At 32.5% G+C, this 27,153-nt stretch overlaps 5 protein-coding genes and 2 long non-coding RNA genes across 11 annotated transcripts in view; 5 read left to right on the top strand and 2 right to left on the bottom strand.

Annotated features, from left to right (window-relative positions):
• Window positions 1-519: 519 nt before the first annotated feature.
• LOC123670706 lies at window positions 520-2,819 on the top strand. The gene is made up of 2 exons (XR_006745969.1): window positions 520-959; window positions 2,228-2,819. It is a non-coding gene; the product is annotated as an uncharacterized LOC123670706 (long non-coding RNA).
• LOC123670702 (dihydrolipoyllysine-residue succinyltransferase component of 2-oxoglutarate dehydrogenase complex, mitochondrial) lies at window positions 2,481-8,543 on the bottom strand. The gene is made up of 8 exons (XM_045604234.1): window positions 8,238-8,543; window positions 8,039-8,118; window positions 7,820-7,936; window positions 7,507-7,766; window positions 5,479-5,785; window positions 5,049-5,341; window positions 3,305-3,462; window positions 2,481-3,213 (listed from the first exon to the last, which is right to left on the bottom strand). Exons 1-8 carry the CDS (start codon window positions 8,319-8,321, stop codon window positions 3,079-3,081), a joined length of 1,434 nt encoding a protein of 477 aa, XP_045460190.1. The 5' UTR covers window positions 8,322-8,543; the 3' UTR covers window positions 2,481-3,078.
• Window positions 8,544-8,691: 148 nt separating this feature from the next.
• Window positions 8,692-9,070, top strand: LOC123670705. The gene is made up of 2 exons (XR_006745968.1): window positions 8,692-8,883; window positions 8,930-9,070. It is a non-coding gene; the product is annotated as an uncharacterized LOC123670705 (long non-coding RNA).
• Window positions 9,071-9,085: 15 nt separating this feature from the next.
• On the top strand, window positions 9,086-20,519 carry LOC123670703 (probable methyltransferase-like protein 15 homolog). Of its 2 annotated transcripts, none has more exons than XM_045604235.1 (2): window positions 9,086-10,299; window positions 20,324-20,519. In XM_045604235.1, the coding sequence occupies exon 1, from the start codon at window positions 9,223-9,225 to the stop codon at window positions 10,291-10,293; it is 1,071 nt and encodes a 356-aa protein (XP_045460191.1). In that variant the 5' UTR covers window positions 9,086-9,222; the 3' UTR covers window positions 10,294-10,299; window positions 20,324-20,519. The 2 variants fall into 2 exon arrangements, with proteins under 2 accessions (XP_045460191.1, XP_045460192.1); XM_045604236.1 differs by lacking the exon at window positions 20,324-20,519 and adding an exon at window positions 11,495-11,902.
• LOC123670701 (C-1-tetrahydrofolate synthase, cytoplasmic) lies at window positions 13,798-22,204 on the bottom strand. Of its 4 annotated transcripts, none has more exons than XM_045604229.1 (14): window positions 22,108-22,204; window positions 20,778-20,838; window positions 20,504-20,702; window positions 20,305-20,441; window positions 19,613-19,847; window positions 18,721-18,832; window positions 18,327-18,552; window positions 16,218-16,391; window positions 15,694-16,163; window positions 15,201-15,629; window positions 14,894-15,146; window positions 14,212-14,497; window positions 14,003-14,155; window positions 13,798-13,949 (listed from the first exon to the last, which is right to left on the bottom strand). In XM_045604229.1, exons 1-14 carry the CDS (start codon window positions 22,169-22,171, stop codon window positions 13,860-13,862), a joined length of 2,889 nt encoding a protein of 962 aa, XP_045460185.1. In that variant the 5' UTR covers window positions 22,172-22,204; the 3' UTR covers window positions 13,798-13,859. The 4 variants fall into 4 exon arrangements, with proteins under 4 accessions (XP_045460185.1, XP_045460184.1, XP_045460188.1 ...); XM_045604228.1 differs by lacking the exon at window positions 22,108-22,204 and adding an exon at window positions 21,589-21,770; XM_045604232.1 differs by lacking the exon at window positions 22,108-22,204 and adding an exon at window positions 20,964-21,024.
• A 1,365-nt stretch (window positions 22,205-23,569) lies between these two features.
• On the top strand, window positions 23,570-24,299 carry LOC123670704. The gene is made up of 3 exons (XM_045604237.1): window positions 23,570-23,711; window positions 23,925-24,098; window positions 24,158-24,299. Exons 2-3 carry the CDS (start codon window positions 23,933-23,935, stop codon window positions 24,223-24,225), a joined length of 234 nt encoding a protein of 77 aa, XP_045460193.1. The 5' UTR covers window positions 23,570-23,711; window positions 23,925-23,932; the 3' UTR covers window positions 24,226-24,299.
• Window positions 24,300-26,344: 2,045 nt separating this feature from the next.
• The window catches only part of LOC123671189, a 34,894-nt gene continuing 34,085 nt past the window's right edge, over window positions 26,345-27,153 (top strand). Inside the window, exon 1 of the mRNA XM_045604907.1 lies at window positions 26,345-26,664. Coding sequence (XP_045460863.1) covers window positions 26,593-26,664 — 72 coding nt within the window. The 5' untranslated portion in view covers window positions 26,345-26,592. The remainder of the gene's footprint in view (window positions 26,665-27,153) is intronic.

The raw sequence follows: 27,153 nt of genomic DNA, 5'->3' as shown, positions 1-27,153 counted from the left end.
ATCAATCCGGACCTGACACCAAGTGATTATCATCTGTTCCTGCCCATGACGAACAATTCTGCTGGTGAAAAATTCGCGTCAACAGTGGCTTGTGAAAATCGAATGTCTCAATTTTTGCCAATAGGGATGAGGGCTTCTATGAGAGAGGTATATATTGATATTATCTTCAAAATGGCAACAAGTTATCGAACAAAACGGCGCATATTTGACATAAATCGCATCATTCTAACTATGGTAATTAAAACCTTGTTTATCATGCAAAAATAAAGGATTTCTTTCTACTACACCTTATAGTTCAATCTGCCTGAGGTTTCTTATGAAATAAATCTACATATAGGTATTTATAAAATATGTCAAATTGTTTGAACTTATTTTTAAACTACAGACATTTTGGAAACTGAATATGATATGATTTACTAAAATCCATCTTTCTATAAAAAAAACACTTGACTCAGTAGGTACCAACCATCGATATAGAATAGATCTGTTATATCTCGATGGTACCAACAAAACATTCCGCTATTTTACTAACCTACCTATATGATTCTATGGTCCCCCCTCAAACATCGCCTGGATCCGCCTCTGCGCTTCATGCGCCAATTCAACAATGAAAACGTCATTTTCATTCGTTTTAAATTGCGACCATTGTTCTTTCATCCACGTCAGAATTACATACATTGAATGGGAAGCGACAGAGGTATTGAGGCAACACATGCAAATCGATTGTATATGTTTACGGGCTGACAAACCCACTTCATTTTAATCTTTCATAGAACTATTTGATTTTTCACATCGGTTAAACATCTCTCTGAAATTGGAAATATGAATTTGGAATTCTGAATGCAATTATACTGTCTGGCAAAACAAGATGAACACCCGTAAATGCTCATCTGATTTTAAAAATACCATTTATACCATAATAGACATTGAAAGATCGGGTCTAGGATATCAATCGTATGGTAAACCCAAAATATTATATGTATATTATTAGGTATAGTAAAAAGAAATTCTTATTTTTCTAATAGATGGTTTTAGCCTTGTATAAGTCGGATCGGATACCACTATATAGGTGACTTTAAAAAGATAAGATTTCGTACTACAAAAACTTCTGACAGTTTTGTGATTAGTTGACGCTATATTTCACAGTTTGAAATGTCGAACATTGTCGAGTCCGACCGTCATGTAAGCACTGTTTCGATTGCCAAGAGCTAAAGATTGCACAAAAAACCATTTGAAACCATTTGCATAAGACTGGTATCAAGAAGAAGCACGATGTATAAGTATTACACAAACGCTGAAACGGTATAGACCCCTCTTAACGCAAAAAAAATCTCATGGACCGAATTTCCATCTGCGAATCGCTGCTGAATCGCAACAAAATCGACCCATTTTTGGATTGGTTGGTTACTGGTGTTAAAAAGTGGATCACTTACGACAACATCAAGCGAAAACGGTTGTGGTCGAAAGACGGTGAGCCGGCGGAAACGGTGGCCAAGCTAGGATTGACGGGCCAGGAAGGTTTTGCTGTGTGTTTAGTGAGATTGGCAGGAAATTATCTGCTATTAGCTGCTCCCCTTCACGGCACAACTCGGAGCTGCACCATCAGCAATTGGACATTGGACCGTATGAACAAAGCAATCGCCCAGAAGCGGTCAGCTTTGACCAATAGAAGAGGAATTGTTTTTCATTAGGACCACAGGCCACAGACATCATGACTCTCCAGAAGCTCCGGGAGCAATTGACCATATTCACCATATTCAATTATTAGTATTCTGTGCTGAGAACAACCTGGTTCTACAATAGCAGGATATACACTGAACGATAAGCAATATATCAAATATATAGTATCAAATAGAGATGACATCCTAAGATTTATAAGAGGAAGAAGGTGGGAATGGAACCAGCACATTGACAGAATGAGTCCAGACAGGATGGCTAAGATTGCAACTTGCAAGACATAACATATACCCTACGGAAGAAAACCCTTTGGACTCACATCGAAACGATTGCAAGACAACTGGTACATCTCTTAGAGGTGCAATTGAAGGTGTATTTGACAGAAATCACTGAATGCCACAGTGATGATTCCATCCAAATTACGTTATAGAAAAAAATAAGCCATGAAAATTATAAAGATTCTTTATGACGACTCCAATTTGTCCAATGCATCTTGATTTATTTCTTTTGTGCATGTTCTTCTTATCAGTGACGTAATTTTTTTTTGCAGAATGCACCAACAGATGTCTACAGAAAAATCGACAGAATGTTGGCGTCCAGAATACGAAAAAGATTGCAGCAGGGGCAGTACTTTCTTGATTCTTGAAAGATGAAGAGTGCAATAGTACTTTCTTGTTTCCATTAATTCTTCCTAATATTTTAATTTTGTTTTATGAATGTACCAATATTTATTAACACTGAATTTGAGTGTTATAAACCCTTTTACACTGTTTCTAGAAGGATTATTGAAATGAAACACCAAATAATTTGGTAAAATAATATTCAATAAACAATATACATGCCATAGTTAGGGAAAATGTACATTCAGGGTCCTCCAAGGAATAAAAACCAAAATTATTTTTAAAATTGGAAAAAATACAATAGAACCACTTAACTCTTGTAGGAAGCAGATGACCTACATGTGTAGAAATCGAAAATTAAGAGTATTATTTCAATGACTCAGTTATTATTGTAAAATGTACAAAGCGAGATAACAAAAAGCACGAAATAACAATTGTGGTAACAATATAATCGCTCTAATCATGAAATGGTAATTTCAAAAAATTATGAATAAATACAGTTCCCCCCACACAATCCAAAATTGTATCAACAAAAATTTTCCCATTAGTCTTAACTAAGTTGATGTTATCATCAGGCAGTCAAAAATACATAATATAATCTTAATTAATGGTTGAGTGGAGCATTGAAATAAACATGACCAATAAATTTCGAAAAGTATAAATAAAATTTTATCCGAGAGCTCCTATGAGGTCCTGGAACTGGAAGAGATTCTTCCCTAGGTCGATGAATGAGTGCATTTTTTTTTCAGTGTGCTCCTCAACATTTACTCATCTTTTTCCTTTAGAGACCAGCTAAAATAATACGGGGATCTTCCACTGCATCCTTGATCTTACGAAGGAAAAGTACAGCTTCACGACCATCAATAAGTCGATGATCGTAAGTTAATGCTACATACATCATTGGTCTAACCACTATCTGTAAACAAAGAAGAAATATTGTGTAATATTTTATATGAAATCTATTTCAAAATAAAAGTACAATACGAAATTGCAACAAAATCTCTTACCTGTCCTTTCACTACAACTGGTCTTTCTTGCGTTTTGTGCATTCCTAAGATAGCCGACTGTGGAGGATTGATGATTGGTGTACCCATCAAAGAACCAAAAACTCCACCATTGCTAACAGTGAAGGTTCCTCCATCCATGTCTTCAACAGCCAAATTACCTATCAAAATGAACAAGAAATTTAATTTTTAAGCTAGGTCACAAGGAGTCATTGGGACAAATTTTTGGTTTATTCCCAACAAAAAACTGTTTTAGATGTATAGTGTGATCATTTATTATTATTGAATTGGGATTGAAACCCTTTCTTTTTATTTGAGAAAAAAATTTCAGCCTACCTAAAATTTTCATAGTTTACATTTTGGAATTAAATTGAATGAAATTTTCTCCTTCAAAAATTATGAATAATGTATAGGAACCGATTTAAGTGCCAAGTTTAATTGAATGAGCTCCCATAGATTTCAAGAAAAGCTCTAGCCGGCAGACAGTTTTTTTTTTATTTGATTCTTAGATTTTACACCTCCCAAAACGAAAGCTGCCTAAGTTTCGGAGGGAGTTAAAAAATGGTTTCCTGTAAAGGGCTCCAGAGCTTTCTTTGAGAGCTTTTGCATGAAATTTGGTATTCAAAAATTCTGTCCTGTATCCCATTGATCCTCCTAGCTCGCGAACATGATCCACAAATTTAAATGAGCAAAAATCAAAAATTCATTCCTTGTAAACTTATCAACAAGTTATCATGTATACCAAATAAAAATTTTTTTACCGCATCCATAGTTTCTGATTTATGAATTTTTGAAATTTTTATTTACATCTTAAAAGAATAACTCCAGATTGTAGTGCTGCCACTAGGGGTATGGTCCGTATATCGCGAGAATTTCAGAAAGGGTACTATAGGTTATCAATATTTCAGGCATATACGGATCACTTGACACTTGTTATTGGTCAACAAAATTCTTCTTTGACAGAAATTTGAAGGTTATAAATGGTTAATTTCTTTTAATTTGTAAACAACTGAAAGTTCTTAATGGCTCTGAAGGGTATCTGTTTCATAAGTAAAATAATAAAGTATTTGTATGTTAGATGTCATGGAAAATGTTCATAAACAATAATCTGAACATTAAAATGACCACTGCCAAAACGAGTGGGCTTGGTTTTTCGAACCTAACCAGAATAAAAGTACACTTGCTCTGGTAACAGATAACTCACTGAAATTGGAGGATATAGTCACCGCTTTTTGAAGAATTTTATATATGACCACCAACTTACTAACCATAGTAACCAAGGTGATACACGCACCATACCCTGAATATTCTTTTAAATATTTTTACATTGATGTTTTGTAGCATTTTTTACACATTTTGAAATATTCCTCACTGGAAAAAGAAACAATAATAACCATCAGGTTATATTTTCAGTGTTTCTCAACAGGAATTCCTGTCCACTAATTAAATTATTTCTCACCTTTTCACAAAATCTTGACCCAAAGAGCACAAGAGTTGAATTTAATTCAACATAAACACACATTATTTGAAAACATTCTAATTTCATATTCTGGATATTATATTTGATATATTCCTTCTAAAATACACCACAGACATACTTATCCAAATATTTCACAGGTGTATCTCTTTAAAGAGAATTTGGAAAGATATCAAATGAAAGAAAACCTCTTTTTTACCTCAAAATTTCACTGTTAAAATATATGTGGATGTCAGATGAACATCCTGAATATCATAATTCAAAGATTACCTTTTCTAGCCTTTTCACCAAGTGCGTTCAAATTCAATTCGATATCAGCATATGACATTCTTTCGACGTTTCTTATAATTGGAACCACCAAGCCTTTAGGAGTAGCCACAGCGACAGATATATCTACGTAATCCCTGTATATGATATCAGTTCCATCGATAACAGCATTAACAACAGGTTGATCTTGTAGAGCATAGGCTGATGCTTTAAGGAAGAAGGACATAAAGCCCAATTTGATGCCATACTTCTTTTGGAAAGCTTCTTTGTTGGTATTACGGAAATCGATGATATTACTGGAAAAAAAAACTGAAATTATCCTAGAACGTCAAAGATTATAACAACCATATAATGAAAACCATTTTGAGAATTTCCCATTTTCGAATTTAATCACGGTAAATAAGATTTTAATAATAGAATACCACAAACTTACGACATGTCAATCTCATTTATGGTAGTCAACATGGCATTTGTGTTTTGTGCTTGTTTCAATCTTTCTGCAATCTTCAACCTCATTCTAGTCATCTTGATTCTTTGTTCTGTTCTTGTGCCAGTGATCTCTTTGGTAGGGTCCTGTGGTGGTAACTTAACGGTAGCTGCTTCAATCGCTTGAGCGTGCCGGATGGCAGCTACTGGAATGGAGGTCATAGGGGCAGCTGGTTTAGGGGCAGCAGCAGGTGGAGGTCTAGGTACGGCTGCAGCAGGAGCAGCTGGTGGAGGAGGTGGTGGAGCCTTGGGACCTGAAGGTATATAAATTAATTATCAAGATGGAAGTCTTTGATACTTTGTTTCCCGATTTTTGAGCCGGGGATGGTTTGAAATGATAAGGTTCGACTTTTCTGGGTGTTGGTAGTCGTAAATCAGCCAGAAAGAAATGGAAAAACCTATGTATTTCTAAAAATAGCGTATTTGCAAACAAATGATAAACAGTATATCAATGTTAACAAAAACAGAAATATTATATACTGACTCTGTCTTCACTAAATATTCCTTAAAAACAGAATATAGTTTCTCCTGAGTCAAAGATAGGATAAAAATTGTTTTAGAGTGGACCTGTAGGTTCACCCTCAGTGCAAGCCTCCTTATAGAGTAATCTCTGAACTGAAACTACACTCTTATGAGCTTCCTGATCTACTCAGTAAGAAAGAGAAAGGCCTTAGTGTGAAAAGTTGTTCAGCATTATTCTTATCGAAGAATTAAGGAGTTCAAATATGGATAATAATAAGATCAAATATTTTCATGCTTTTGATCGCCATCCTCCTTGCTTCTGGGAATCCCATCACGAACAGGAAGGTCATATGCATTAGAAGAACTAGTTATGTTCTCTGTAAGCTTTCTTACTGCATTCCATCTTAGGTTTAGCATTGTTAATTGTTTACCCAATAAAAACTATTGATGGTCTCCCGAAACTCGAAATGTTTTGATTACATTCATTGGATATTCGATTGAAATATAATATGTTGATTAATGTACCTGCGAAAAAGTTCATACCTCCAAGACCAGGAATGATGTTCAAAATTTTACTGAGTTTCCCTTTTTCTTCAGTATCATCAGCTGCATGCGTAAGGAAATAAATAAATGAAAATTGTTTTGTGATAATTATAAAAATATCTTGAAACAATTCGTTTGACTTCTGACAAATATAATGTACAACTCTAAGAGGGAGTAACTACTTAAAACCTTAAATTAAATGGATAGGAGGTAAAGAGGGTTTGAAAAAAATCAAATTTTTATCTGAAATAACCCATTTCTGAATAACTTGGCCATTTCCAAGATTATTTGAAGAAGGCAAAATAATTTTTGTGACTAGGGAAAATTTTAAGTTTAGTTAGTGCTTTCGCACATTATAAATTAACCACTAAATTCAGGTTTCAGTTGAGAAATTGCATCTTTTTACATATTATTTGAACGTTAAAGTACTGAATAACCATACCTGTATGCATTTTTTTTTAGCAGGAGGGATCTATTTGATGGTGTAGGACAGTATCTACAAGATTGGATATTGATAAAAGTACTTTTGATAGATATGCAACAAAACCTAGTTTCCCTATCTGAAATCTCATGATTGATGAATTTATTTCTTAAAAGACAAAAATAGGTACTCTAATTTTTCAAAAAAAAATTATAAAATATGTCAAAATAATGAATTAGTGAGTAAAATTTGCATAATTCTTTCTATAATGGTTTCTTGAATTGAAAATTGCAAATGAATGCAACGAATGCAATATAATCTTAATTCAATAATTATCCAGTGTCAACAAATGTTGTGTCTCCTATCCAATTGGATAAAAAGTAATTAAATAACATTCTAATTGTCAAAATAATAAAGCGCAGCTATTATTACTCCATATAATTCGATGGAATTGTAAATTCATTTTAACGTATATGCTGCATCCCAAGTAAAAAATAACTTATGGTCAAGGCATGAATCTTTCTTATGAGCATTTGAACTTGAATTTACCTGTAGGTGCTGGTGGAGGTGCTGCAGCTGCTGGTGGTGGAGTGGCAGCTGCTGGTTGAGGAGCAGCTTTGGAAGGAGCCTGACCAGTAATGTCAATACTGAAGAGTTCTTGACCTGCCTTAACAGTGGCACCATTTTCAACAAAAGTGTCAACAATTGTTCCACTACCAGGGGCAGGTACAGGTACTGATGTTTTATCAGTTTCAATTTCTAAAACTACTTCATCTTCTGCAACTTGGTCACCTTTCTTTTTTTCCCACCTATTTAAATAATGTTTTTTTAAATGTTCAAATTCATAATATTAACTAATCACCTCACATCACCTTCGGAAACAGAATCAGCAAATGGAGGTACTTTAACAACCTTCACATCCAGAAGGGTAGCAGAAGCTCTAAAATACCTTTCAGTACAAGAACAGATGCTTTTAGACCTAAAAATGCATATGTTTAAAACAATTACTCCCAAATTACCAAATCTCGATAAGTACGACTGTAATAGGCTATATCAAAAAATCAGTTGAACTTTTACTAACTTAATATTTAAAGCAGAGCTCTTATTGGATAAAGTGGACGCATTCCTAGAAATTACAGCTCCTGCATGTTTGAGGTGGGTCTGTAAAGAGAAAAAAACGTTACATAACAACTTCTATAGCCCTCAACTAACTTATTGTTGCATAATAATTACGCCTGTCCTCTAACATAAGAGAAAAATTGAATAATGCAGACACTTACTTCAGTTGCACCCACTTCTAAATGTTTCAAAATTCTTATACATTGAGGTATTCGCCGAGAATAAATTTTAAGAATACCAGACATCCTTAATAACCTCGAATTTCTAATACTAACTGAAATATTATCTGTTCTATCTAATAACCAACTTCCACCAGAAAATTTGTTGAATTTCCAAAACCAATTGCAGTCCACAAGACCCAAAAGGCACAGGCAGGCTCATCAAGCAAAAACAACTAGAGCAAATTTGCCAAAATTTCCTATCAGATCATAGAAATGTATTGAAATTTCAAAGTTGACAATTCGTGATGTAACTCATTTCAAATGTATTTTTATGTTTTATTTCAATTCTTTTGGTTGAAAAAGTTATTAATATTGTACAACCCCAATTCTTTGTCGACTTTTCCATTAGTAGTACCTCAAAAATAATTATATCCCAGCTAGATAACAAAAAGGAAAATGGGTTTTTTAATTTTTAATTAATTCACACAAAATAATTAAACTCTATGATGAAAACGTCAAGCTTAACCTTAAATTCACTTCTGATTTTCTAGTATTTTTCGACTTTTCCGATAGTATGGCGGCAGCTACTGGATGTTTTAAAAGAATTCTTCAAGTATTAGAAAAATGGCCTGTTGACGAGACTAAAGTAGGAAGGTATATAATTTAATTCAATATTAAATAAAAAGTAATAGTGAATGATGTTTAAGGGATCTAGGACAGTATTTGAGGGAAAAAGTCAACAAGGCTTATAAAACGAATCAGTTTGAAGCAGATATTAAGTACTGGGATCAACAATACCTATCATTAGAAAAATTGGTGAATAACGAGTATAGTAAAAAGTTTCCAAGACTTTTAAATTCTTCCGCAACAGGTTTAACAAGAGAGCAGTGCCAAATTGCACTGTCCAATGAGTTTTTAGAAGAAAACAGCAAAGAGAATCAAAGTATTTTTAAGCGTTTATTTCCATCAATATCATAAATATAAGATGAACCGATTTAATCCCAAACTCTTCAATTGTTCCTTTGTTAGAAGACTTTGTAATGTTAGTGTAGAAACTAAAGATCCCCATATTCCTGTTATGTTGAGAGAAACTGTTGATTATTTAAAACCATGTCAAAAACAAACTATTTTAGATATGACATTTGGTGCTGGAGGTCATAGCCGAAAACTGCTTGAATTTGCACCAAATATTAAACTCTTAGCTTTGGACAGAGATCCTGTTGCTCATAATTATGCTGTTGATTTAGCTAATGAATATCCTGATCAAGTAATACCATTGCTGGGAAAATTTTCTGATTTGCCAAAGCTTTTAAGTGTACATAAATTTAAAAGAAATTCAATAGATGGTATTTTAATGGATTGCGGTTGTTCTTCTATGCAATTTGATACTGGAGAGAGAGGATTTTCCATTTCTAAAAATGGGCCTCTTGACATGAGAATGGACTCAAATAGGTGTGAAAATGTACCAACAGCTGCTGATGTTTTGGCAAAAGCAAGTGAAGGTGACATTTATAAAATTTTAAAATATTATGGTGAAGAAAAACAAGCAAAAAAAATTGCAAGAGCTATAATTGAAGCAAGATACCTCTTTAAAAAACTTCAAACAACTGAAGAATTGGCCGACTTAGTTGATTCCTGTTTTATTTCTGAATATAAATTGGATAAACTACAAAGGCGTAGCCATAATGCTACAAAAACTTTTCAAGCTTTGAGAATTTTTGTTAACAATGAATTGAATGAAATAAATTATGGTATGATATTAGCTCATCATTATTTGAAACTCGGTGGCAGACTCGTTACTATAACTTTCCACTCCTTAGAGGATACTATAGTTAAAAGACATTTAATGGGAAATTTGATAGAAAATACAGCCAATCCTATTCCTCTAAAATTCTCAAGTCATATGATGAGTACAGAAGAAGGAATGATGATGGAAATAATGGAAAAAAATTGGAAAATGCTACATAAACATGTAATAACACCTACTATGGAAGAAGTTGAAAACAATCCTAGAAGTCGTTCAGCAAAGCTTCGAGCGGCTGCTAAAATCAAATAACTTCATGTAAGTTGAGCTATAATTGTTTATTTACTTTGAATACATATATAAATAATGGATAGCTAAAGCAGGAATTAAATCAGATTTCACAGTTTTAAAAAAACCGATGTTTTTTATAACAAAAAACTTGCTTTGAATGTTTCTTCGTTTTTTCAATTGCATAGTAGGTATTTTGGTTGCAATTCATACTTGACAAAATGTTGATGTTTTTGTTAAAAATTGAAAAATACCAAGTATGTGCTATCGTTATATTCCAAATAGAATAATAATAATAATAATTTATTAGTCCAATTGATCATTCACATGATATAAGACAAGTCAAAATTACATTATATACAAATATAATATATCACATATAAAAATAAAAAACTCAATATTATAATAAATATAGAACGTCAACATCAATTCATCAAGCTATACTAACAACAGAAATTATCAGTAAATTAGTCCATTATTCCCTCACTGTATAATAGGCCTTCTCACATAAAAGATTTTTTAATTTGTTTTTGAAGCTTCTGTGACCGCACTCGTTTTTTATAGATACAGGCAGAGAGTTGAAGATTCTTATCCCAGCAAATATAGGACAATTTTCATAAAGTTTTGTTCTATGTTTTGGTGTCCTAAATAATGCACCATGTCTCGTTTACTATGAATGAGAATCAGATATTTTTGGCACTTACGTTTTTTTTAAAGAACATTATACACGTATATATATAAACACAGGGTAGCGTTAGAACTCGGTACCTTATAAAATACGGCCTGCATGAATCTCGCGATCCCACATTGAAAATAAGACGCATTACTCGTTTCTGAGCAATGAAAATGCGAGATGCAAAGGTGGAGTTACCCCACAAAGTTATATTATAAGACAAATGTGTGTAAAACAAGGCATAATACACCGAAAGCAGCTGTTTAATATCCAGTACCTGTTTCAATTGCATCACTGCATAGAAACTCCCATTCAGTTTTGCAGAAATGTGATCAATATTATCTTCCCAACTCAGATTACCATTGATATATATCCCCAGAAACTTCGTGTCGGTACTCATCTTGACAATATACCGTCTATGTCCAGGTTAATTGCTTTGAACGATTTATTTTTTGGATAAAATTGCATGAAAACTGTTTTGTTGATGTTTACTATCAACGAATTACATCTGCACCATAACAGGAAACTGTTAGCAATATTATTCAATTTAAGTTCTAGTTCCTCCTGAGTTGAAGCGCTAACAGCAATCGACGAGTCATCCGCATACAAAACCGTGCACTCAGAGTCATCAATATGGGCAACCACGTCATTGATAAAAAGGATGAAAATTAACGGCCCAAGAATCGACCCTTGCGGGACTCCATAGTCTACGTTATAAATCTCGGATTTCGCTTTTTCATATTCAGTGATCATTTTTCTCCCCTTAAGAAAAAAAGCAAGCCACTCATGAAAGTTCCCTCTAAAGCCGGAGGCCCACAATTTATCCAGTGCCCGATCGATGCCCACCACATCAAGCGCCAACGATTGATAAAAAAAAAGTGCTCCCACATATGATACACAATTTCCATTGACAATATACAGGGGGTGCAATTAAAAAATGAAAAGTGAGGGATAGCTACCACAGGCATGGGCGCCCGCAGAAATTTTTCTCAGGGGGGGCAAAATGAAAATAATTGAAAAACAATAAGGCATCCATGATTGTCGTAGGCGACATCAGCATTCCGTTTCTTTCTATTTCTGTATTTATATTTATCACCAGCGTCTACTCTGAATTTCAAAAGATCACTAAAAGTGGTACAGGGTGGACAAAAATACAATAGTTTCATGTGTGCTCATACAATAACGCATAATATTCTTTATTAGTTAAATTAACAATATTATCAAAAATACTTACTGTCTAGCGCTAATTGGTTTGAATGTAACACCCTGTAGTTTGTTACATTTTTAGATTAATAAAAATGAGCTGTTTCCAAACATGTTTGGTACTTTTGGTCTAGCAGACAGAATATGAAAGAAATTATTTCTTATTTTTATACATTTTTATCAATCTAAAAATGTAACAAACTACAGGGTGTTATATTCAAACCAATTGCCGTATTTTTGATAATATTGTTAATTTAACTAATAAAGAATGTTACGCGTCACTTTATGAGCACACACAAAACTATTGTATTTTTGTCCACCATGTACCAATTGGAATCAACATGTGATACATTTTTGGAATCTGTTCAGCCAGAGTAATCGGAAAATTGAGTCAAAATGGGGGTATTCCATTAAAAAAAAAAATGACGCTGACGTCATTACTCGAAAGTAATTCACCCTGTATATTAGATTATTATTTTAAAATACGGTAAATTAAAATAAAGAATCGACATGTTTCAGGATTATTTCCTAAAATGGTCTGTTTAGCTGAAAATGAATTTTGTTCCATACTTAACGGTTACGGCAGTGTATAAAATGAATTTATAAACAAATTGACACGCATGGAGTGCTTTCGGTTCCATGATTTTTCTTCACCCAAGAAGTGCTCAACGCGCCTAAAAAAGTTTTTAATTCAAAAAATACCTCTGCCGATTATGGATTATATGTATAGTATGTAATTCCATTGAAAACCGGAAAATAGTTGTGAATCTATTACTTTCCTTTTTTCCTTGCCCTTTGGATTGAGAAAGTAATATTGAGGGTGTTGTGCTGAAAAATGAGGCATCCAAAATCTCAGGGGGGGCCATGGCCCCCCCTGGCCCCCCCCTGCGGGCGCCCATGACCACAGGGCTGTTAAATGTAGGAACGATTTTTATACATCATTGGGTTGTACTTATACAAAGCAATTTTTTTATTATCTTGTCAAATAAGCTAAATATTGCCTGTATACGATAACTTGGGACACCCGGTATATAGTTACTGTTAATGGATTTGTTTTTTATAAAGTACTGAATCTTACCTAGATGATGATGAACATTGTAATCAACTAACTTATCCTACTGATAGTCTGGTAGTCTTTCTCTTCTTCTTAAGGTGCCATCTCCTTACGGAGGTTAGCTCTCATCATGGAAGTTTTTATTTTGGATAGTCTTTCAAATAATGCTAATAAGAATTCACAAATTGAAAATTAATCCTGCTTGAGTTTTATTATTTACAATTCAATAAATAATTTTCTGAGGATATTCACAATAAATTTCAACAATTAGTTTTTTATAAAGGAAAAGATATGGATTATTTTTATCTGATAAATAGTTTCTACACCACACAAAATTATTTTGAAAATTTCAAATAGATCTAGATTTTTTTAAAGATTTTAAAATGATAAAACAGAGTTCACTGAAGATGATATAATTAGTTCAAGATTTTTATTTCATCATTTTTTGTTATTATTAGACAGACACTAAGAAAAAGCTGTCTTTAAAAAATGGATGTACCTACTTAAATTTTTACCTATTAGTAGTTTTGGCCCTTTATCATTGGAATTCAATTTATTACAGAATGAATAATGAATTATGAGAATAATAAAAATTGAAAATAATTGAGAATTTATTTTGTTATCATTTTGGTTCATTGTTTGGGGATAATTTATAACAATTTAAAATAGTCCTTCAACAACTCCAGTCTCAGTATCCAGATCTATGTCATAAATAGAAGGTCTTGTCGACAGCCCAGGCATAGTAGAAATCTGAAAATTCACAATAAGCACAAATCATAGTATTTTTAATAAATGATTCTCACCTCTCCAGAAATCGGAATTATAAATCCTGCACCTACAGATACAGTGATATCTTGTATGTCTAAAGTGAAACCAGTGGGTGCTCCCTTAATATTAGGATTACCAGTGAGAGAATTGGATGTCTTAGCCATACATATGGGCAAAGTACCAAAGCCCTGAAATTTGAACCGTTTCAAAATCATCTCATTTCTTAATAAAAATCGATAATAACCTGTTTTTCATAATTCACAATTTTCTGTGACACACTTTCAGAATAGGAAACATTTCCAGCTCCATACATTTCTGTGGCAATTTTAGATATTTTACTCTTGATTGGCATATCTAGGGCATATAAAAATTCAAATTTGCTCTGTTCTTTGGAAGCTTTAACAACAGCATCTGCAAGTTTTGAACAACCAGATCCACCATCTGACCAATGAGTTGAAATAACAGCATCAAAAGCACCATTTTCCAAAGCTGTTTTACGAACTAGTTCTAACTCTAATTCTGTATCTGTTCTGAAAAGTAATTTAAACTAAGTGTTCAGGAAATAGGGCATTCTATAACAGAATTTATTGACACTTTTCATTCTGATATGGAGAACATCTAGATTCTTATGAATTATTCGAATAAATCATAAGACTGGGGCGTTTTTCTTTTTTTTATTCTTTGAATTATTTCAAATTTTGATCTCATCTAATGCCCGCCACTCACGAAGCGTTTCTTCCAGCGTTTGGTAGCTAGCGTCGAAGAGATTCCAGTCAGACAGCTCGGGACAAGGCCGTACGACTGTAAATCAGAGTATGAACTTGAATGCCCGACTGGAATCTCTTCGACGCTAGCTACCAAACGCTGGAAGAAACGCTTCGTGAGTGGTGGGCATAATGCCTTTCATGTACTATATTATCACTTACTCATGTCTATTGATTGATACAACTACTGGAACACCGAATTTTCTTCCATTGCTGATATGTTTGATTAAATTGCATAAGCCTTTTTGGACCAATTCCAAGTTTTCTTGATAATATTCTGGTTTCAATGTAGCTCCAGGGGTGACAGCTGGTCCACCTCCGTGCATCTTCAAAGCTCTAACAGTACAAACCAAGACAACTACATTTGGAACTTCTCCAGATGCTCTGCATTTAATATCAAAGAATTTTTCCATCCCTTTGATAAAATTTTAATTAGGTGGAAGTGTGAGTCATTTTCAAAAGTTTTTACCTATGTCAGAACCAAAACCTGCTTCCGTAACAACAAATCCTTCTTCTCCCACTAATTTAAGACCAATTTTGTCTGCAATTATTGATGATGCTCCATGTGCAATATTTGCAAAAGGTCCTGCATGGACTAAAACAGGACTTCCTTCTAAGGTTTGCATCAAGGTGGGTTCTATACTTTCTTTCAATAACACTAATAATGCTCCAGTAACACCTAGATCATCAGCGGTGACAGGATTTCCATTTTTATCAAAAGCAACAACCATGTTTGACAAACGCTGCTTAAAATCTGTCATATCTTTGGCTAAGGCTAGTATAGCCATTATTTCACTCGCTACACTAATTGAAAAACTCGTTTCTCTCGTATACCCTTTTTCAGTGGGTGATTGACCAACAGTTATTCTACGTAAATATCTATCATTTATATCCACAACTATGAAAAAACATAAACAGTTATAGTATTGATGAAAAATGAAATATTAAAATTTTGGATTTACCTCTTTTCCAAATAACATTGTTTGGGTCAATGTTGAGTCTTGCAAATTTTTCTTCTTCTTCAGGTGTTAAAGTGTTGGGGTCCGTTTTGTTGATCCCAAGTTTTTGAAGTCTTCTCAATTGAATATTACTGAATTTTCTTGTGCCCCTTTTGGTTGGTACAAGTCTATTATAAAGTGCTTTGGTATCTTGAGTAGCCTCATGGAACATTCTAGCATCTAGCTGTGCTGCTAGAAGGTTATTGGCAGCTGAAACAGCATGAATATCTCCTGTCAGATGCAAATTGAAGTCCTCCATAGGTATCACTTGCGAGTAACCTCCGCCAGCAGCGCCACCTTTAATTCCAAATGTGGGACCTTGAGAAGGTTGTCTCAAGGTAGCAAAGGCATTGAGATTTTTATGAGCTGTCAAGGCTTGCACTAGACCAACAAGTGTGGTACTTTTTCCTTCGCCCAAAGGTGTGGGGGTAATTCTAAAAATGTATACTATTCAAAATAAAGAAAATCATGACTGGAGAGCTACATACCCTACAACAACCACATATTTGCCATTTTTTCTTGATTGCAATCTGTTCAAGACAGACAGAGATATTTTTGCTTTTTTTGTTCCATACTGGGAAACTTCATTTGGACATAAACCAATTTCTTGGGCTAATTGAGTTATGTTCTTTGGTTCTTGAGCTCTGGCTATTTCGATGTCACTGAAATAATGTTCAATGACATAATAATCACAATTCTAGATTGTTTTGTTATTTACTTGACAGAGGTACATCTTATAATATTCTATTTCTGCTAAAATATCAGAAGTAGCATATTGTTCTTATTCATAATCAACAATCTAAATGTTTAGCAATAATATCAAATTTCAAATCAACACAAACCCATTCATTGTATAAAACTGAAAGAAAAAATGTATTGTGCATTATAACATACAGTGATAGTAATAGTTACTCTCTGTGAGGAGTGAAGTTCATATCAAACAAACATTAATAATTTTTTTTTATTGAGAAAATTGAGAAGTTTTTCGCAACATGAAGACATGCAGTATGAGATAGATGTGTTGCTATAATGATTATAAAGGACAAGTTGTAAAGTTAAATTTCGTCCTTTGATAAACATACAGTAGAACCTCGATCATCCGGCCTAATGGAGGAGAAACGGTTCCCGGATAATCGAAAAACACGGACAATCGAAATTCCTCAAAATACGCAAAACAACTATGAAAATTAGAGAAATGTATGGGGTACAATTATTTATTAAGCAACAAAATGAATAGAATCATAATATATAAAAATATACAAATGAAAAACAAATCATTGCATTGGTACCTATAATATATCGAATGTATATATTTTAGTTGAAAACGTATGTAATTTTTGTCTGTCTTTTTTTATTATTCATCTTGAGACAAATGTGAGCCCGAATTTTCCTCAAGTGGAGGACATCAATATAATCCGTATCATTTTCCTGCTCTAAATAGTGCATCAGACCATTTGCAAATCTCAACGCGTCTTCGGCAGAAACAGTGTTTCTCTAATTCTGTGGTTATTCCATTCATTCTTCCACATCTTGTAGAAGAAAATCGTGCGGGAATATATCTGAAACGCACAGTTTTCATGGTTATATTTTATTATTATATGTTGGTACTCCGAACTTTCCGCCACGGCTTTATCTATCGATTCATCAATTTGCCTTAAAGAAATCAGTTCACCCAACCAACATTTTTCAATGTAAAAATCACTAAAATATATTTATGGAAATATTTCATTAATTTCAATAAAAATGCAATGAATTAGAGAAAATAATGTATAATACTCGTACAGAAGGCTCATTCTACCACTCGTCCATTCAAAAACTCGCCACTTCGTGGCTCGTTTTTGAATTTTCAACTTGTGCAAGAATATCAATGCCTTCTGCACTTGTATTATGAATAACTATTTCCTGCGTGGAAAATTCTTCAACACTTTAATCGTCTGTATCCATACAGTGGTTAGGTTGGGAAAATTTTGATGCGATTTCTGAATCATCCAGTATCTGATAACCGGGTTCATTTAAATCCGAATTTAGCCATTCCTCAACATCATCGACTAAAACATTTTCGAATTATACCAAATTTCTACTATGGCGCATGCGTAATGAATTGAATCCTGGATAATCGAGTGGATGTCTGCTCGTGGGAACGGATGAGTGAAAATGTCGACGAGCACGGATTACAGAGTAAAACGGATAATAGGAGAACGGATAATCGAGGTTTTACTGTAATAACAGGATATAAATCTCCAAAAGAAAAAAATGGTCTATGACCTATGAAGTATCACAACATGAATAGGAATGAAAACAAAATTAATAGAATGAATCTATTAATACTGGGTATTGTAGAAATAAAACAAAGTAATTTCCACTAATTTTTCAATGTTTGTGACAATTGTTTTTCGCCAAACATGGATTCATGAATTGAAACAAACATCATGAGATTAGTGGAAATTACTTTGTTTTATTTTATCTATAATGAATTTCCATCAAGTAAGGAACGATTTCATTAAATACTGGATTTTCTTTTCCTTGTATCGTAGTATTACAAGAAGAATCCAAAAAGCGAATTTATCAATATTAATAAAATATTACTTCAATTTTACCTTGGTACAGGTCTTTTGATATCTAAAGGAAGAGATCTCAAGTTCCATGATGTTTTCAACAAATTAGCGGCAGCTTTTTGAGCACTCTGGACGGTATTTTTCATCAACATAGCAACTGTCATTGGCCCTACGCCTCCAGGTACTGGTGTAATGTAAGATGCGTTTTTTGCTGCCGCTTCGTATTGAACGTCACCAACCAACCTCTGCCCTGATTTTTTTGATGGATCTAAATTTCAACAATTGCAATTAGTAATAGTCAAGGTGACAATTAGCAGAAAATCATTATGCCTATTGTTTTATCTTTCTATTCTTGAGTGCAGAAATAAAACTCGCAACTATTATTCATAAATCCATTGTTCCAAAAACTTATCAAATGTTTAATAATAAATCATACCTGGAATTGCATTTATTCCGCAATCGATAACAACAGCTCCTGGTTTAATCCAATCACCTTTCACAAGTTCTGGTTGGCCAATTGCTACAACCAATATATCTGCTTTTTGACACTGAAAGCAAAGAATATGTTTGATTAATCAAGAGAGAATATTCTTTCAAGAAAGAGCAACACAATAAAATTGTTAGCTTCAAACAATGAAGCATTGTTGATAAATCTGAGTATTAGCAGAGGAAATGTGAATAGAGAATACTGTTCTATTCAACGTATGATATAAGAGCACAGGCAAAAACCTTGTCTCCCCATATAGGTGTAGTGATTGGTTTGTGTATTTGTTTACAAAACAAGTCGACATATTTATATTGAAGGGCTTCTTTATCTAAACAAAATCCTTTCATCCTGTCTTTTCAATCAACAAAACTGGAAGCTCAGATTGGGGACTTTAAATTTTTTCCCAAAATGATTTTAAAGGATCATTTTAAAAAATATTGTATGTTGGGCATTTTTTGACAGAAGTCAGATAATTATTACTTATTTCGGTTTAATATCTACTTATCTTCAAAAAATATTTGGAATGATCAGTGATATTGAAGTAAAAACTTGCGGGGCACCACCATAGTAGGTAAATGTTGGTAAATGCTGCTAAATATTGACATCCTAGGACGTACAAAATGACTCTCGGGGAACGAAAACATTCCAGGAAAGTGCATTTCAATAGATCAGATGACTGGATTAGCGTATTTAGTGATCTGAATTTGCTTGTAGAAAGTATGCATTCATGAACAATTACAGAAAAATGTTATTCTAAAGTATACCTGATCACTATTAAATTCAATATTAAATTTTCCAATTATTAATCTCGAGTATATAATTTTTATTTACAGAATCTTACTTTTTCTTTCAAATCTTTCGTTTTTGAGTGACAAACTGTAACTGTAGAGTGGTTCCATTTCAATAATTCTGATACTGGGGTTCCTACTATTTTACTTCTTCCCAGAACTACTGCCTCTGCACCAGCTAGTTTGATCCCTGATCGCTTTGCCAATTCTATAACTCCATTTGGAGTACATGGAATGAAAGCTGATAGGTCCCCAACTGCTACTTTCCCTTCATTGATGGTGTTCAAGCTAATTTATAGAAAATATTTTGTTAAAAGTTATTTTACTTGGGATGATGGTGATATATGCTGTAGATCAGTGATAATAATAATAGTATATTCTGAAAAATCAGTTATAAACATAATATTTATTATATAAAATAATAAAGATAAAATCTGCTGTATCATTTCAGTACTTCTTTAATAAGAGAAAATTCAATTTCCATCAACAAGACAAATTAGATAAACTAGTATCACTAATGATATTGAATTATCTTTCATTTATGTATATTATTACTCTTGTACTATGCAGGTAGTTAAAGTGAATTTGTTAGGTCAATTGGATAATTTGACCAATTGAAATTATTTTCACTCATTTGTACTTCAAGTCAAGAAATTGAAAATTCAATTCATTCTTTTAATTTTTTTTCTTCTTTTCATATACTTAATTATCAAAAAAATAAATGGTTTTTTGTTTTTGTACTCACCCATCTACATCTTTTTCAGGTGAAACAGAATCTGTTATAAGATGAGAATTAATTTCATTTTCTGAATCCAATGGCATCTGTACAATGATACCATGAATGTTGGGATCATTATTCAACTGTTCTAGTTTTGAAAGTAACTGAAAAAATATATATTTTAAAAAACAGAACTGTTTAAAATATAAAAACTATTAAAATATACTTGATTTTCTGTTGTATTTCTTGGTAATTTCACATGTTCTGAATGAATTCCTATCTCACTTGCAGCCTTTATTTTCATTCGAATATATACATTAGAATCCTCTCTTCCTCCTACTTGAACAATAGCCAAACCTGGCTTAAAGTCTGGGAGCAAACACTTTAATTTTTCCACATCTTTTTTCAAATTTTCACGAATTTCCCTGTAAATTGAAAGTTCATTGTAAGTTTTTAATCTTTTAAGTAATGCAACTGTTCTAATTTATTTATTTATTTACCGTGCAATATCTGTTCCTGAAAGGATTTGCCCCCTGGTTGTTGACATGGTGAACGCAAGACCTGAAGTAATGAAATAATTCATTCCATTATGAGATAAATTAGAAGGGTCAGAAGTTATCATGCAATTCCAGATAAAAACATGTCTAAGACTGTTATTCAGTAATGATCATAACAAGTTAATATACCTTCAATTATTTCCAAGGCTCGGATATTCCTTACATACATATCCATACCAATTCAGTAAATATATTTTGAAATACTTTCATTATTATCAATTTTAGAGGTCAAAACCGGAAAAAAATATTATGCAAATTTTTTATATGAAAAATAAGATGATCCATCATTGAAATATTTTTGCTGAATCACTTTCAATTACATTGTTAACTGGTTATGGGGACAAAAACCATTAAATAATGAGAAAAAACAAAAAGTTTTTTAATGAAGTAGTGAGAATAAGCACTATATATTCATTGTTATACAAAATATAAAAATTGTATATTGATACTAACATAATTAATCTCGTTTACAGAATTCTTATTTGTTTCTTAATATTTCGTATGAAAGAAAATATATATTTTCAGATACTTATTAGTAAAACCTATAATAAATTTGGAGACTTCCATTTATTTTGATGTGGTTAGTGATTGAAATTGATGATTTTGTATCCAAAATATGAAATTCAATTAATAAGATAGGAGGCAAATATTGTAATAGTTGATACGAATTATGAAAGGGTAGGAAAAGGCATTCATTGTTAATATCCATACATTTGAATTGACTTTGTATTCATAAAAAAAATTATCAAGTTACCCTGATCCGAACATTTTAAAGGATTTAACGGAATCAATTTTTTCAAATATATCTTCAAATTATTCACTAAATTTTTAAAAAAGAAAAATATAAATAAACTCTTAATCCCACTATACATTTTGAATAATAAACTATGAAATTAACTAAAAAACAAAAGGCAAATAAGTTTTGAACATGTTATTCAAAAAGTAGGTTATTAGTTTTCGCGGGAAAGAATATAGATAATCATGTTGTTTAGAATAGCATTCGATGGTCTTCGCGGAAACCTATTAACTAGATTGTTTGACGTCAATTAATAATTTTTTAGATTTTGAGAAATATATCATAATGTTTATTGACGAAAAGGTTAATGGTGCAATAAATGTTTTGAAACAATCAAATTTGTATTATCAAAAAAAAATTTATCAATGTGTAATAGCAGTTCTGAAAGAAACATATTTTTGGCTAATAATGAATATTTTTTTTATATCAAAATGATTATTAAACTATATTATCCTGAAATATTAATGAATAACTTACGGCTAATTAATACTGATTCTGTTGAACTGAATATTCGACTAAACTTTTTGACGATTGTAAACATTATTGTTTTTATTTTCACGAATCAAATATAGTGAAATAAGTAATAGAATTGATTTTCTAATCATAGTTAGAATGAATGAAAAAATCGTAAGCTCTTCTAGGGGCCTATTGCAATCGTTGTTGACCATTATAAGGTTATCAATGAAGAAAACAATGTTGAAATCTTCTTGCGTTCTTGCCTCTAAAAGATGATTGTCTCATAATAAATGAAGATCCCATGGTTGCGAAACGAAAAGTAATTTTTTTCATATCTGACAAGAAGTAAACACATATTTTTCTCTCAGTCGCATCAGTTAACTTCAAACCATACAAACATAATGAATTAGGCCATTAGAGCGAAAAACTTCGCTTTTAATACATAATAAATTCTGTCAGTAGTTACAGTAGTCTGTATAGGTTTACCCAGAGATAACGCAATTTTTATCATTTTACCATGTCTAGTCGAAGCCTGTGATTTTGAAAAATCCTGGATGATTAGAGAAGTATTTTATTACACCTAAATGATACACGGGATATTGGTAATTCATAACCGAAATTTCAGCTTTCTAGGATTCGTAGAAATGTTTAATTGAAGTTAGGTATATTTCACACACAAAAAAGGAGTATGTAAATCAAAATATATCGAAATAACTGTCATTATAGAGATTCATAAATCAATAAACCTCAAATCCGAAATATTTATTGTTAATTCTTCAGAAAGAAAATGTTGTCTCCACATTTATTGAAATTTGTACAGAGCGCCCCCCTGATCGTTTCCTCCTGGAGAGGCTGATCCAAGGGCGGATATAGCTCTTTTTCATGGAGGGGGTAGTAACGATTCGAAATCAATAATTTGCAATATTTGGGAAATTACCGGTTTGAAATTATTGCATGAAATATTTTATGTGCACCACGTTGGGTATTATAACTTTTTTTCAGGGTTTCGATATTCATGGAGGGGGGGTGTAATTGCCCCCATTAAAGTGCCCCCCCCCGTAAATCCGCCCTTGGGCTGATTCAATCGCCCAACTCGTTTTTAAAATGGATTTTTTTTATGATCAAACTGAACTGATTACGAACGTTTAATTTAACAATGAAACGCTGATGTTTAATGGTCTTACTGGGTCCCTTCTCTTCTTTTCTAGGTTTATGTGGAAACTCTTAGCCCATTTGAAAGCTAGTTGTAGTTAGAAAATAGGATTGTGTTTTCCGAAGCATTCGGAACAGTGCCTTTAACTCATCTCAAGCCTATTACTGTTGATTGTCCAGTTGAGAGCTAATAGCATACCATAGTTTGGGGACGAGGCAAACTATAAAAGTAAATAAATATTGTTGAAGCCTCCATCAAATTATTCAGGCCGAGAACTGATCAGATCTGATTACAAGCAGACTTCAAAGTTAACGGAACGTACCTCCAGTCTTTACACACCCATCACTATTTATTTCTATGATCTGATATATCTGTCAAAAATACAGAAAATTCAATTGTAACCAGAGACAAGACAACTTGGGCTGTCTATAACAATTATATAATAAGAAGTGTAGATTATTTGGGCGAAAAGGTAATTCGTACATTTAATCAACTTTCATAAATTCCATTATGAATGGATATGGTGATATTATTTACTTTTTTAATTTGATATGAAATTCCTATTTAGAATAAGTTTCTCCTCTATATAACCTATTATCGCAAGAACTTTGACATCTTTTTTTTGGGAAATTGATAACTGGTTCAATTTACCCTGCTTGAACTAAAATTCTTATTTCATTCACAGTTGCAGAAATGGCTGACAAACCTCTGGGTAGACCAATGAAATTCCCTTATACAACAGCCGCACAGATTGCCCAATTTCCATTCAAATTCCATTTCCAAAATCAAGCGTACTGGAAGTTCTACGTTATTTCACTTGTTGTCTGTTTACCAGTATTTTACAAACTTAAGAAACTAAGTGAGTCATCATTTTTCTTTTCCTCTTTTCATCTATTATTTTCGACTTCATTTTTTCAGCAAACTCTCCTGGAAATGTAGCTAAATGGGAAGAAGCAAGGAAGAAGGAAGCAGCTGAACATCACTAGGTACTCAAATGTATAGCATATTGAATTCACTTAGCTGCAGTTCATGTTCAAATTAAATAAAATATTGTAGACTAGATTTGTCTTATTGAATGTTGCCGATATATTAATATTGAGTTATAATTCTTATTTAAATCATTATTTTACCCAATAATATTTTCCATCAAGAATGAGTGTGGAGTGGGGATGGAAAAGGAACAGAAAACTATTGATTAAATTTTATATTTCATTTGGCACGTATTCCATTCTTGTGACGCCTCACGCTTTACACAGATAGTCCATTTCGAGTACTTCAACTCTTCTTCTGGTATCCTTTGAGGACTGCCAACACTCACCCTCATATATTCATGATAAATTGTTTTTATATTTTCTGACACTATTGAAAGGTATCGATATACATATGTAAGAGTAAAAATATGGATATATATTGTTATAATTTTTTGGTGTGGGGAAATTCTGTTGAATTCACTTACATTTTCGATATGTAGAAATTCGAAACTGAAAATACTACTTATGTATGTAAATATGGGGTAGGTACAAGGGATCTTGGGAATTCCAGCAATAAATAGTTGAGGTTTAGAAAGATATTTGAAAGCGTCTAGTTGTTAAATTGGCCGTTGATTAATATTGCAATTTCATTGTGTCTATTTATTTCAAGAGTTTTTTTTTCATTTTCGATATGTAGAATTTAAAAGCTGAAAATATCAGTTGAACAAGACGTTCCTAAATTAGAGGTACAAAAGGAAATGAGATATTCCATGGGTAATTTTTAGAAAAAAAGGTCCTATGAACATGTTTTCGAGATACATGGTGATCATATTTGATTTTTTCAAGTTTTTTTTCCCATAGTATCTGCAAAAACAAGATATTTAACTGAAACTTGGCATAGTTATTCCAATTAAGATAAGCCAATTTCGATTGGAAATCTAAAAGGTGATATATTTTTTGGGGCTGTGCCCACTTTTATTTTCCTCCACAATTTTTTTTTTTGATGAGCCACTGATATTTATAATAAATGTAAAAACTGAACTTTTTGGTTTCTTGTTATTTGTCTTACCTCTACTACCGATTTCGAGAAAAAAATTCAAAAAATTGTCCCGAAATCGTCGGGAAAATCAGGCTGTGATGAATGAATTAATTTTTATTTTGGTGCTTTTTTTTTCCCCGATATATAGCATAGATTCATAAATATTTGATAAACTAGAATAATCATCACAAAAATGTAGGACTACAAGAATCTCGAAAACGAATCGTTTGCGGGTCCATGTTAATAATAAATGAATGTTTATAGGACTTTCTATTTTTAAAGTTAACCAAGGAATCTATCATTTTCATTTTTACCTCTTATTAATCAATTTGTGAATCGGTTTTCCGAATATAGTGTAGCAATCCATTTTGTACCAAATTTGATTGACTAGGACTTGAGATATTTTATGAGAAGAATAAACAATTGATCGTTTTTTTTAAATAAGATGCATTTTTAGATTGTCAACTGGTCCAAACGTGTAATCACCAAAAGTTCAGGAGCTCTAAAAATTTATAATGGCTAATCATTTCATCATACTTAATCAAAAATGGTGTGATGTCATTTTAGGTTGCAGCTTATCATTTTGTATAAGTATTCATTGAGTCTTGGAATTTTTTTTATTAACGCAAGTAATAAAACACTATAAAATATATCGCATAATATATTGACATTGATACCTAGCTATATGATAAAGAAATATGAATATAATCATTCAGGTGTGTTCTTTCCATTTTAACAACGGTGCAAACCTTAGAACATTAATAATATCTTAGAACATTAATAATATCTATATTCTAAGGTGCAAACTGCAGGAAGGTTATTCAATAGGTTATCTTTGGTTGCCTACCTACATTCAAGGTTTGCTGCTCTTGAGGAAACTGAGGATTTCAAAAATTAATATTTACTATTACTTTCATTCTACTTGGATAAATCGTAAATAATATTATGATCGAAGTAATAAGTTCCAGTTTTAAAATCAATCCATTATTTTTCTGCGTATTTCATAAACTCCTTCCCACTCAAGAAAACCGTCATATACCGAGGAGAAAGTAGGAAAACGCGCACGTGAAGAAAATATTCAAATTGCAACAAATACACTTTGTATTACTCATTCACAGTTGCCTCACCTTTGCCATGAAACGCTAACAGGCAGACGGTCACTTAAATTACAGGTGGTAGGACTACCTATGTAGAAGCAATGACGTAAACCTAAGATTCGCGAAAAGGCTACGTTTGATTCTTAAGAACTTTTCATCATAGGGCGCGAAATTTCCAAGTGATTTTTTTACGGTGGTGACAAAAGGGAGTATTCAAATCATCAAGATGTAGATGTCAAAATAACCATGGCTTTAGTGAATTCTTGTTTTTGTTGTGGTGTGCCTATAGCAGCTGGATTTTTTACTGTTTACCTTTTGGTGAGTTGAATTTATCATTTCGTTCCTGGGAATTCAAAATATTCCAAAATTGTCTTTCTGGTTTTATATGGAAATTCTGGTTTATCATTTCACTTAATAAGTATAAGAGTATTGGTATTTAAAAAATCTAATAATTGCATACAGAAAATCAATTATTTGCTATTATTTTTCTTATATCAAGTAATATCAAAGAATTTTAAAATAGGCATTTACGGGATTCAAACCCAGTACATATTATTCTAAAATCTGAATCCAAATAATCTTAGTGTTCTGGGATATTAACGATATTGTAGGTACCTATTCATTTTTTTAAGCAATCGATGTACAATTTACCGTATGGATTAGTTTTCGATGTTTTTTTTTAAAACTGATTATTGATAAAAAACAGTGGATTATCAAGCTTTGAGGATCAGTGTAGTAACCGATTTTTGCAGATATCTTATTTCATTCAAATAACTTTCATATTACCTGAAAATAGCTCTAGTGAAA

This window comes from Harmonia axyridis, chromosome 1, assembly GCF_914767665.1.
Source record: "Harmonia axyridis chromosome 1, icHarAxyr1.1, whole genome shotgun sequence".
In the NCBI taxonomy this organism is placed as follows: domain Eukaryota; kingdom Metazoa; phylum Arthropoda; class Insecta; order Coleoptera; family Coccinellidae; genus Harmonia; species Harmonia axyridis.
The sequence above is the reverse complement of the archived record's forward strand: the minus strand, read 5'-3'. Positions and strand labels throughout refer to the sequence as shown.